Below are 12746 nucleotides of genomic sequence, written 5' to 3' on the forward strand. Positions count from 1 at the left end.
CTGGTTCTGGGTGGAAACGGGGGGGTCTTCGACCAGCCAACCAATCACGAGTCTCCCTATCGACCAATCAGGAGACAGACAGGCTGTTCTTCCTGTTTGGCTGAGGGATTCATTATCGGGTGAGTAATAAAATCCAAAAAGTAGAAATATATTTGTAAAAATCTATAATTTTCCGTGGTGAAGAAACACTTCTACTTTTAGGAGTGTCTGATTTTAATTTTTTCCACCAGAAGGGTGGGCGATGTGGATTATCTTTTATTGTGTAGATTTCTGCCCGTTGTGTGTGTATGTGCGTGTGTGAGAGCTGCGACCAGTTAACGTTAGCCACACTAAACTGCTAGCAGTCAGGTTAGCTTGAAAATCGGCGTTATTGTGGAGAAATAGCTAATTGTAATCGATGCTAGTAAATATATTTTGTACACTACTTAAACCTTTTAATTCTGCACAGATTTCTCCCCACGGAATTACTCTCTAACGGATAAACACGTTTTTATTCTGAGAGTCAGCTGCACGGACACAGATCATGGGAGGGATCAAACAAGAGCAGAGTGATGCATCACATCAGCCCAAAGCTTCACAGACAGCGGATCAACCCCCAGAAGAGGTGAGCACCGCTGCAGCTGACTAAAGTGGACTGGATTTGATGCAGTCAATTTCATTTAAATCTTTTAATTGGGAAAATAAGGGTGTTCATATTTGGTTAAATACTTTGCTTCAGCAGGTACACTCAGGTTTTTAAAAAAAGTTTTTCGACTTCATGGAGGGTCCTGAAACTAAGAACACACTGTGACTCATTAGTCTGCCAGCAGGGTCTTGATGGAGTGCTTTTCTGTGTCTCTTCCATCACTGTTTTTGCATGCTCTTTAGATGTGGGCTTTAACTGGGCCATTGCAGCACCATGCTTTTTTTTTTTCTCAGCCATTCTGTTGAAGGTTTGCTGCTGTGCTTGGGATCATTGACCTTTTGCATGACCCAGTTTAATATACAGAGGAGTCAATGGTTGACTCATTGACTGCAAAACAAACCCAAATCATTACCCTTCTTCTGCCATGCTTTACAGATGTTTTGAGGTGTTTGTGCTGATATGCACCAAATGTGTTGTTGTGTTTTATGGACAAACATCTCTGCCTGGGTCTCATCGGTCCAAATGGCATAGTTCCAGAAGCCTCGTGGTTTGTTCAGATCTATATTTGCAATCCTGAGCCCTGCTGCCATGTTCTTTTTTTTTAGAGCCAGTGGATCTTAGCTGATTATTAAGGCAGTCACTAGCTGCATCAGGAGGAGTTAGATTAGACTGTCCTTGCCTTTCTGAGACTGTTGTTTCATCCATCTGCAGCCCAAGAAAAGAGGCTGGCCGAAGGGAAAGAAAAGGAAGAAGGTGCTGCCAAATGGTCCCAAGGCACCTGTTACAGGATATGTGCGCTTTCTGAATGAACGGCGAGAACATATGCGGGCCAGATACCCTGATTTACCTTTCCCAGAAATCACCAAGAGACTCGGAGCAGAGTGGACACGATTAGCTCCGATGGACAAACAGGTAGCTTTTAAAAGTGTCCCATGCACATGCAGATTGTTCAATATAACACAAAATAACGTCATCAGCTGGATATTTAGTGATGTTTTGCACAGGGTGTTGTTGTATTTGAACATATTTCGTATACCAATAGCGTTATCTGGATGAAGCGGAACGAGAGAAGATGCAGTATGCCCAGGAACTGAAGGAATATCAGCAGACTGAGGCCTATCAGATCACCAGTGCTAAAATACAAGACAAGAGGATCAAAAAAGGTAACAACTACCCTCTGCTTACTGCTTTAGAGTTGCTCTGTCTTATGTGAGCTGTATGTAATGCACATACACTTTTTTTCAGAAGACACACCATCTGCAGTTATCGGCACTAGTTCAGGATCCTCCTTAACAAAGGTAGGTGACGCTCTAATCAGTTATTACTGTTTTCTTCAGTGTCACTTTCCCGTCAGTTGTCCATTTGCTGACTCTTTCTGTTTTAGGCTTCTGACCTCTCAAACAGATTTGACATTCCTATTTTCACCGAAGAGTTCCTCGATCAGAACAAAGGTAACAGAGGAACTGACAGCGCCTGACTAGTAGTGTTAAGACAGAACTGTGCCGTTGCTCTGTTAGATAATCGGACATTCTCGATTAAACTTCCAAGCCCGTCAAACTCTTTTTATTTTTATTCTCTGCGTTCAGCTCGAGAGGCAGAGTTGCGACGCCTCCGTAAGGCCAACATTGAGTTTGAGGAGCAGAATGCAGTGCTGCAGCGGCACATTAAGGACATGTACAATGCTAAAGAGCGCCTGGAGGCTGAATTGGGGCAAGATGAGAAACGTACCCAGGCTCTCCAGCAACACTTGATGGCCATTAAGCACACACTGGTCAACAGTCTCTCATCGGTGCCCTTGCCAGGTCAGCATTGCTTGGGTTAGACTCATGAAGGGAAATGCAGTAGGAGGGCAAAACATTAGATAATGCTGCTGTTATTGAATCTCTCTTTTTTCCTGACTTTTAAACATGTGACTATAGCAACAGCAAGGTTTAGTTTATACATATTAGACTCTCGTCTGAAATGATCAAAATTAAACATTTGCAGTTCTGTATTTATCCTGAACAGGTACTGGGGAGACACCATCTCTTGGAAATCTGGATTCATACCTGAGTCGTCTCAGCGGAGTACTCGAGGGCAACCCTCATAAACACCGTGCCCTGCTTACCCAGCTTTGTGAGGTCCTATCTCACCTGGACAGGTAATCTAATGATTATATACAGTACTCAGACTGATAGGGTGGATAATTTAAAATAGAATACTGGGAGCTGTAATGGAGCGAACGGATACTCTGTGTCGTCTTCCAAGAGATATATCGATTTGCTTGCCAAACACTGGCTCTCTGCGAAAGCAAAAGGTTATACCTGAGTTTGAATAAGTCTTTACACTTGAAATTCAATGTGATGGACTCAGACTGGGTGTAACACCATCAGTTTTTTTCCCCCAGTTAGTGGTCTGGTCTGTGTTAATGTCAGCTGAGATGCAGCGTTTAGTGTTTAATGCTGCCAAACACATTTGACAACAGCTCAACACTTTGGCTTATCACATCCTGTTATTGTCACAGATGTCACACCAGAGCTTTTTCTCACACTCCCTCCTGTGGCGACACAGGTGTTCGTGTCAAAAATATGAAGCTACGTCCAAAAGCTGGTTAGCTGCTTTGGGTTTTATACATATAAACAAACAAAATGTTGTTTGTTACTTGGTCAGCCTTATTGCTCACTTATAGAAGAGCAAACATAAGACAACCTCCTTTGCAACTAGGAAAAGCTGGTGGTTGCCTGGTGATTGCGTTGAACTTTTTCACATTTGACCAACTGTTGACCCAGATGTTGAGCATTCCCCACCATAAAACATCTGGGTGACCACTTTCGATCTCGAGGTGACAGAACAGGTCACCTGGTGGGAGGCAACCTGTCTTCAAATCATCTGAGTCGGTGCTACTCAGCCAGTCTGCAACAGCAACAGATTCGCGATTTTTGCCGATTTAGTAGTGTATTATCACAGATCGGATCGAATTGCTAACCTGATCTCAAAAGTTTTTATCCCTGACCGTGTCTGCAAACGTTGCAGTCTGTTGCCATCTTCAAAGCAACTTTTCTAGGTGCTCCAAAGTTGCTTTGAAGGGAAAAACTGATTGCAAGTGATGCAGACCTGATCCCTGACTTCGAACCAACAAGATTACAAGTTCATTGGACACGGTTGCACTAATTGTAGTCATTCGGCTGTCTCCAACCACTGTTTTCCTGGTGTAACCGTAGCATTAAAGGACGCCTGCACAGGTAGCAATTCGCTTTTACACCTCGTTAGTTGTTAGCAAACATTTTAGGCTCTGGTTGCCTGTCGTATGTTTACCTTTAGTTTATTCATTTCGGGTCACACCCTTTATCTCTTGAAGTGAAGTTGACTTTCCCTGCTTCACTAAATTGCCGCTTCTATAGTCGCTTCTTGCATGGATGCTTCTTTAAAGGCTGCATTTACTGCACAGGCATGAATGGTGTCAGTTTTCTCATCAAGAAAGTGAACAAACCAGTTTTTAAAATTTCAAACCATTACTTAGACACACGTGCGCTGTTATTAAACATATTTGTCTACATTATAAATATAACTTTTACCTTCAGAGGTGGTTGTGTTTGAAATGCCTCCAGAACTACTCTGTAGGGCTCCACATTTACTAATTACTATATTATTTTCCTTCAAAATGAAGCACGCTTTATGATATGTGCATTACTATTTGTTAACAAATGCAACACACTAATATTGGTGCAAAAATTGCACGTGTCCAGGGTCTCCATTTTATTGTTTTGCTTTATATCTTGTCTCTAACGACATGTTTTCATTCCTTGCCAGTGAGAAGTTATGAGGAGGCTGCAGACAGAGACACACCCAGTCTTGGATCACAGACACACGAGAGGCTTGGTGCTTTTAGGTCAAATCATTGCCAATCAGCAGAGCATGTAGATAGGAACAGGTACTTCAGAACAACACACATAATCCATGTCTGCATGCCTATAGTTTATGAATATGTATGGACGTGTGTATTCCCACACATACATTTTGTGAATGTAAGTCTGTGCGGCGGGGTTGAGGGGGCTTTACAATTCATAAATGTCATCAAATAAAATGTCATTTTACTTTCTGAGCTGCCTTAATTAAGTCTTTTGGGAGTCACCTTCCTCTTATCGTGTAGTCGTCTACAGGTACATGGCGTGTACAGCAAGCCGAATTATCAGTTTACTGTAAATGATTTGTGGCGTGTGTTTGGCGGAGGGATGCATAAGTAGTTATTTTTAAAAACTGGAAAGGGGTGAGTATGCATGGTGGAATTTCTATTGATAATGTCAGGTTCTGAAATGGACAGTTTGTTTGCCATGTTGTCAGAAAACTGAATATTTGTATTTTTCCAGATGTTCATTAAACCATTCTGAAAATGGAGAATTTATGCACATTTATTGTTGACATAAATTGTTTAAAGTGCACAGCCTCGTGTTTAAAACAAATAACAGAACAGCACGTCACACCTGCAGAGGTAGACCCCACAGCAGGTAACTAATTAGACATGGTTTTGTTACATTCACTGACTAAAACGAGGAACTGTAATGATGCAGGGGAAGCTCCGTCCCAGCAGAGGGAGATGTGGGCCCACACACGGTTACAGCAACAGCAGCTGAATCCTGGACTAGCTTCACTGAGGCGTGCTTCATATTTTGCGAGTGTCATGCCAAGGTTTAAAAACGTCATCATTTCTGGTATTTAGATTTTTAAGTTGGTCACAAACAGCTGATGTGCTTCCAGTCGGGCACACTAAATCAACTTACCTAATTACTACCTTCTTAAAGTGGATGGGTTTTTTTTGCACCTCTGAAATTTTTAAATCTCAAACTATTAATGGCAGAGGAAAGGGGAAAATCAAGCACCGTCAAAACCATCTCCCAGCCCATCTTGAAGTATTTGATGAATTTTCTTTACTGTTCCCATCTTAAGATGGGAACATTAAAGAAACACGGAGGCACTGGAGACAGTTTTGATGGACAGGAGAGACACCTGTGCTGTCATCGTGGCCATAATGCTGCCTAACTACACTTTGGCTGAACGTTAAATTTGTGATGTTAGGAAGACCAGGCTTTCCTCCCACATTTCATCTGACACTGAAATGCCCAGTTCTTCCTGAAACGATCAATATTTACTAACGTCATAGATGTCATGACAAAGGGGTGAGTGTGTGTGTCACATATCTGTCAATTTTTCATTTGAGTAATTCATAAAAACGCTGCTTCGATTGTGAACTCTTAGATACATTCATCTGTACAAATCACAAAATTGAACGTGGATTTTAAAAAAGATGAGGATGGGTATATTTACTGTGGAGCTGGAAGTATAAAGCATATTTATCTTTTCTATGTTAAGCTCACCAGCACAACAAAGTCTCTTCTGCTTCCAGTCCAGAAATACACAATCCATCTGTGCTGGTTTGAACAAGTGATTGTATGCTCTCAGGCTGTGTAGCAAGACATTTGGCGGTCCATAAAAGTTTTATTTGATTTGAAATCTGCAGGGAGTTTCTGAGAATGGAGTTATAACCACGTAATTTGTAGGAAGGCTGTACTCTGGAAAAGAACAGCACTCAGAGAGGTCTTTGAAAGTGACGTGGATTTGATTTTTAACCAGAGTGCAGAGACGGCAGACCGGTCGGCAGCAGGGGAGTCCCATTACCAGAAAGGGAGAGCACAGTAATGATACCTAAATACAGGAAGGCCAAAGCCAACCTGTGTTTACATTCTTCTACAAGCCGACTTTAACAATGCAAGGCTTTTCATGTGCCCAGACAAATCAAAGGATTACTGAATCCATTTGTCTGCACATAAAGGGGAAGGTTTTAGAAAACCTATAAGCATCTGCAGCTCATTGTATAATGCAGGCGATTGTGGAAAGGGCACCGATTTCCATTTTCTGCTGTGAGCCTTGACTTTGTCAAAGAAATTCAACTTTATGAAAAATCTGGTCAGATGAATGTGTTACTGTTTACACCTTTTCTTCACTATTTGCCATTAGTAATAGTATAGGTGATGCTAATTAATATAAACCAATGGAATGGAAATGTTTTGAGTCACCCTTCATTTCTTTATGTTTTGCTTCATAGGCAACAAATGTTTTTGACATTTTTAAAAGTGCATTGAGCAATGCAACGCCAGCCTTTCTGGAGAGAAAGTTTTAAAGTTTTGGGGCATTGGCTGCTTTTTCACTCACTCTCAGTCCAGTCCTTGTCTTTCTTAGTCCGTCTGCCTGCTGCAAACGCAACAGGTCTTCATTTCTTCAGCTGAATCTATGAAAAATATTTTAAAAAGTGTTTTTTCATCAACTAGGTGATTCACAAACTCCTATTAGCCAAAAACTTGGCACATCTCAGCATGATGTGCAGTGTCTCCTTAAAAATCGTTGTAGTATATACATGGAAAAAGTGCCAGGTTTAAATCTATATCGGATGAACAGAATCTAAAAGTCCTTAAGAAAACTTCCAGCAAAAACCTGACACAAGATCTGAGATGTGCATCTGGACCTTCAGCCGATCCATCTACTGTTCATTGAAGCCTCATCTGAAACGGTCTCAGTGGAAGGAAGAAGTCATTCTTAAGGTAAGGAAACGGGGAGGGAAGGCTGAGGTGCGCCAAAATATACAAGAACTGGACTGAAAATAAATGTGTGCCAATGGGTGTGATGGAGTGATGAATCCAAATTGTCATAGTTTGATTCATCATGCAATACCATCTGGGAAACATGTGATTGGCTTCATTTTTCAGCATGACAGGGATCCCAAACACACTCCCAGTGCAATTTTAATCCACGCCTAGATTAAAACCCACAGTGGAACACTATCAGTCATGGATTCCCCCCCCCCAGAGCCTCAGCATTATTGAAGTAGTGTGGGAACCAAAAGCAGCCAACATCCAAATATTGACTTTCAATCTCATTAGAAGTGGTCAAACTCTGTCTTACATACCGAATTTCCATATTAGGAATATTTGCCAATATTTAAATAAATTGCTGCACATATTTCTTTTCTTTTTCCCCCCAATACCAATATAAAGAAATGAAGGGAGACTCGAGTGGGCTGCACATTACTGTATTTTTCCAAAAATGTCCAAAGTGTAAAGTTAGAAGTTAATAATCGGGGATTTCACTCCCCTGCCCCTCCCCTCCCCCACCTTTACACACCACCACCACGCGCTCTTACGTCACTGCCAGGAGCTGTCCACGCAGCGGTGGTGCTGAAGCTGAACAAGATGGCTGTGTGTTGGGGACCGGAGAGCTGAGAGCGAAGGGGTGAAAGAGTCTCAGATATAAGCAGTCAGCTCATTCAAACCAGAGCGACAGGACGGCGGAGCTGGCGTTCACCCTGCAACTGTGAAAACTTTCATTTTGATCAGCTGTAGCGAATCCCGTCGGGCTCTGGTCCTGCTCGCTGGCGACGGCAGGCTTCTCCATCTCCCGCCCAGCCATTCATCCCCGGACTGTATACTGCACAGATTAGCTCTGCCAGTTAGGAAGCTGGATCCTGTACTAAAGGCGCAAATAAGAGATGTCATTGCTGTGTGTTGGAGGTAAGAGAAAAACTAACAGTCCGTGCGCTGGCTTGACTTGCTGTCCGTTTCCTTGACCTGCTGATGTGAGCAGTTTCCATAGCTCCAGTAGTATCTTTACAGCTTTTGGAGGGTTGCTGGTGATACTTTTACAATAGCCACCTCCTGCAGATAACATTACGGAAAAAATCTGGGGCTGTTAAATGATCATTCGATGCAAATAGCAATCTATGAGGCAATATTTCCCATCACCTGCATATTAGTTTGAATTTTTTCGCTAAAATATATACAGAAATCTTGCACTCCTCTTGCTGTCCATGCTAACGGTCCAGCCTCTTTTTTTCCTTTGATTTTCTTTTTTTTCTTTTTCTTTTTCTTTTTTTTTTTTTTACAAAAGCTGGCATTGCTACAACCGGATCGATTTATGTAGTAGGCGTATGCTTCTGGCAGCTACTGTCAGACATAGTAAAGCAAGACGATATCCACTCTGCTCGTCCCTGTAAGGAGTGTTTTATTCTTTATTTTATAAAAGGTGATAGCTTTTTGATTAAATATGTCGAATGGATCCCTCTCTCAGTTTCCACACATAAATACGCTCTGCAAAAAGGCGTGTTCCATTAGGCTGCTGGGTTTCTTTACATTACGATTTCCCCTAACCACGTGACTCATTGCAATGCTATAAAATTTCCATTTCTCCCAATCCGTCCTTAAACGTTGCGAGTTTTTCCAATTGTTTCCTGTTATTTAAAGACCCAAAGGGTCATTAAATGCACTTATTCAGTAGAGTCTTTAATATTGTCTATGATGTTTGTAAAAATAGAAATCTGGTGTGTAGATGTAAAGGCTGTCAGTGAGGTGTCGATAAAACCTCAGCTGTCACTCTGTTGCTGTAAAACCTTTGCAGCATTTACAGGAAGTCACATGTGTAAAGTAATGTTGCTTTGGCTGGTTTGGGGCTTCATTTCAGGCATTTTGTATGAGGAAAGGACTTCAGATCTTCATTTATTAATACATTATTTCTTTTTTTAACTGATGAAATGTAAATCCCTTGTTCGTAAATACAAATTTACCCACGTAGCTTTCCAGTTGGAAACTGGATAGTCTGCTTGTGCTAAAATTTGGAGAGTGAATTTGAGCACTTCCTTTTCCCCCTACATAAGGAACTCAAAGTTTATGTTTTGTGTGAGATTTGTGCTTAAAATGACATTTTTCCTAAGAGTTTTTAAAAGTTTTCTGCTCTCCCTCCCAACAACAAAAACTTTCTCATGTTTTTTACAACAATGTCTTTACAACATATCCAAAGAACTGGTTTCTTTAGAGATGGCATTATAATTGCAGCTACAGCTGTGGGAGAACCACAAGTTTATGTAATCTAATATCTATCTATTTGAATGCATGCTGAAACTGCACATCTCTGCCTGTCGTGAGCCACTTCCTGGATACTGCTGCTCCTTTTACTTCTCGCTGAATTGATATGAGTTTTCCTGTTATTACAAATATTTTTTTATAACTATTTAATACTTCTAATGCTTAGGATCAAATATGTGCTATGCAGAGAATCTCTCCAGAGTTTTGGTGCATTTCCAATTCTGAAAGGCTTGATAAGCTTTGTGTTTTAAGGGTTAGTGAAGAAAAGATGAAAAACAGGATTTCCTCGAGTGTCTTCCTGAGATTTAACAAGAGGTTAGAACAGGCTCTTAGTGTTTGCAAAGAGGCTGCTTTGCTGCTGACACCAGTGCTGGAGCTGATTGCACAGATGTCAGGATTGAGATTCAGGCTCGTTGGTGGTCCCTTTATGTCCTGAAGCTTTGTTGGCATAGCAACCCCATTGGTATTTTAGGTCTCTGCTGGCATTTTCTCATTAGCTTCTAAACACACTGTAATAGGCCTGCAGCTAGGTTAATATTGATACTATGTTCTTCCTTTCATGGTGGATGGGAGAAGAATAGAGAATTATGGGATGAACAGTTTGGGCTGTCATGCTGGACTGCAGCAGTCACACAGTTTGTCTGCTGAGATGTGTGTGTGTGTGTCTCATGATGTTAGACCTGGTCTGTGAAATGATGGACTGTGCTACAAAAGCTGAGTAAGTAGATGGCAGCCATCCTTACTGTCACGCTTTGTAGCAAGATGCAAATTCAGGCATTATAGCTCTATAAATGAGTGAGCCATGGCACATGCGCTCATTAGCATTACTGTATGATTTAGCACCATATAAACCTTGACTACATTTGTCTTTTACTGTCTCGAAAACACTGCTATGTTACTGTACTGTAAATAAAGATCAGGAGCAATCATAGCAAAAAAAGATGACAGCGAAGGGCAATTTTTTATTAATTGAAGTATGTGCAACAGTTACAATGAAGCATTCACATTCTGTCGATAACAATGCTTAGGCTGTAGATACTCTGTCTTGTATATGCTATATATAATCTTTAAACCGCTGACTGGCAGTTGTGCTCTCTCAACGCATTTAGCATAATGGCACTCTAATTCTTGTTGCAGGTATTATACTGTAAGGTTTCCTGTAAGATAAAGACCCTATAGTATTCTGGAGAAAACCCCAGCAATCAAACAACCTACGAGCTAGCACTTTGCAGCGGTGGGAAGACAAAAGCATGACTGGGTGGGGGTGTGAGGAGGAAGAGAAAAGAAAAAGAGAGCAGAGGGAGACAGGTGAAAAACAATGGGCTAAAGGAGAGAAGACACAAATTTAATGGCATGCTGCAGGCATATATAAACGCGTGGGGAGTAAAAGAGAGGTCAGTGGAGAAGAAATGCTCGGTGTATCACATGAAGTGCTGCAGCTGTCTAAACTTATAACAGCATAACTACAGGTTGGTTAATTCACCTGATCCAGCTCTGACTGTAGGCTTAAACATTAAGGAAAGGTTTTATTCTAACCTTTAAAGCAGAGAGGGTGTCTCTGCTGAATCCAAACTGGGAGCTGGTTCCACAGAAGACAGAAAAAAGCTGAAGGCTCAGCCTCCCATTCTACCTTTAGAAACTTTAGGAACCACAAGTAAGCCTGCAGTCTGAGAGTGAATCACTCTAAAAGGATAATATTGTGCTATGAAGTCTTCAAGATACTATAAAAACTGCTAAATTCAATTCTAAAAGAAAATAGAAATAAGCCCTCTCTCACTCTCTCCCTCACTTATCAGTCTCACTGCAGCATTTTTGATAATCACATTGTTACTTACTAATACCTTCGCCTAAAACATTGTGTCTGACCAGATACTGACAGATACTGGTTTCTGGTTTCTAAGGCTATTAGGACCAAATGTAGCAGCCTCAGTTTTTTGGGTTTGGGAGAAAAAAAATTGCAGAGCAACCACCCCTTTATGTAGTTTAATGTCATCTGGCTTCATAGATAAATAAAGCTGAAGATCATCTGCATAGCAATGAATATGTATTCTGTGTTTTCTGTTAGCATTGCTTAAGGGAGGCAGGTATAATGTAAATAGAATTGGTCCCAGCACAGAACCCTGTGGAACTCCAAGACTCCCCATTTACATATACATTTCTTAAAATCCTACACTCAACTGTATCAAATGAGGGCTAACAGCAGAAACACAAAAATTAGTCCACTATCAGCCATCGGCCCTAAGAAGGTCATTCGTAACCGTCACCAGTGCTTCTTCAGTGCTAAGATCAATTCTGCAAACTGATTGAAACTCTTCAGTTATCCTATTATACTGCACATGATCGCCCGCTGTTTTACAGCCACTCTTTTGTAGGTCTAAAGGCTAAGACGTCTGGCTCAAGTAAAAGCTTTTAAGTACTGGTTCAATTATAGCCACCTTGAAAGCCTGAGGTAGACATTAGTGGCTACTTAGACCTTATTTACTAGTTAACATTATTAATAGACCATCAACTTCTAGTTGCACTGAGGTCACTGTGACTGAATATTATTTAGAAAACAGGGATGAGCTTTAATCACCAATTATTTTAGACTTGCAAGCTGTTTTTTTTTTTAATGAATGCCCATTCAATCAGTGTTCTTTTCTTTTTTAATTATAATATTTGTAATTTCCTTCTGTGCGCTTCCTCTTCAGTACTACAGGCTGATATTGCTGTTGCTGGTGTCAGTATAATGGCTCTGATGAAATAAAAAGAAATAAAAAGCCCCTTTAGCTCCTCTGAACCAGGGCAGGAGTAAAAGTATTTGTCCAATTTCCCCGAGTGAAGAAAGAGAAAATGAAATCCTGTAATCACCGTGGCACCGACTCAACATTTTCTGTGGAGGTTTTGCACAAAATATGTAACTCTCTTTATTTTTCACCCACACCACAGCAGTAACTAGCTACAGCAGTGTTGGTTTAGTCTCATGCCTGTGAGCAAGTAACCCCTCCACCACCCCACCCCTCTTCCCCCAGCTCTTACACACACACACACCTCTCCACTTTCCAGCACCCCCCCACCCCTGTCACACTGAAGTGGTTATTTTTAGTGTTGGGGATGCAGCTCACTCTGCCTGCATCCGGCTCCACAGAGAGATTAATGGAGCACAAGAGAAAGAGATAGAAAGGGAACACACGTGCACACTCACCACATGGCAGGAGAAGCTTGTAGGGGCGAGTGATTGACTGAGAGAGAGGGAG

General features: G+C 41.4%; 2 protein-coding genes across 12 annotated transcripts in view; both read left to right on the forward strand.

The window, feature by feature from the left end:
* Window positions 1–4999, forward strand: hmg20b (high mobility group 20B). 3 transcript variants are annotated; one of them, XM_005932416.2, is made up of 9 exons: window positions 1–119; window positions 449–604; window positions 1337–1537; window positions 1668–1788; window positions 1871–1923; window positions 2010–2076; window positions 2212–2427; window positions 2633–2765; window positions 4415–4999. In XM_005932416.2, the coding sequence occupies exons 2-9, from the start codon at window positions 524–526 to the stop codon at window positions 4425–4427; spliced, it is 885 nt and encodes a 294-aa protein (XP_005932478.1). In that variant the 5' UTR covers window positions 1–119; window positions 449–523; the 3' UTR covers window positions 4428–4999. The 3 variants fall into 3 exon arrangements, with proteins under 3 accessions (XP_005932478.1, XP_042072799.1, XP_014192331.1); XM_042216865.1 differs by having other exon boundaries at window positions 1874–1923; XM_014336845.2 differs by lacking the exon at window positions 1–119 and adding an exon at window positions 145–348.
* A 2792-nt stretch (window positions 5000–7791) lies between these two features.
* Window positions 7792–12746, forward strand: part of unc13a (unc-13 homolog A (C. elegans)) — a 46450-nt gene continuing 41495 nt past the window's right edge. For all 9 annotated transcript variants that reach the window (XM_042216868.1, XM_042216878.1, XM_042216870.1 and 6 more), the window contains exon 1: window positions 7792–8163. In XM_042216868.1, coding sequence (XP_042072802.1) covers window positions 8142–8163 — 22 coding nt within the window. In that variant the 5' untranslated portion in view covers window positions 7792–8141. The remainder of the gene's footprint in view (window positions 8164–12746) is intronic.

This window comes from Haplochromis burtoni, unplaced genomic scaffold, assembly GCF_018398535.1.
Source record: "Haplochromis burtoni strain Fernald_Lab_line unplaced genomic scaffold, NCSU_Asbu1 Contig_13, whole genome shotgun sequence".
NCBI classification, from domain to species: Eukaryota; Metazoa; Chordata; class Actinopteri; order Cichliformes; family Cichlidae; genus Haplochromis; species Haplochromis burtoni.

Coding starts and splice junctions, on each gene's coding strand:
- hmg20b (XM_005932416.2), top strand. CDS start 524: ATGGGAGGGATCAAACAAGAGCAGAGTGATGCATCACATCAGCCCAAA. Junction 605..1,336: donor CGGATCAACCCCCAGAAGAG/GTGAGCACCGCT, acceptor ATCCATCTGCAG/CCCAAGAAAAGAGGCTGGCC. Junction 1,924..2,009: donor CAGGATCCTCCTTAACAAAG/GTAGGTGACGCT, acceptor TTTCTGTTTTAG/GCTTCTGACCTCTCAAACAG.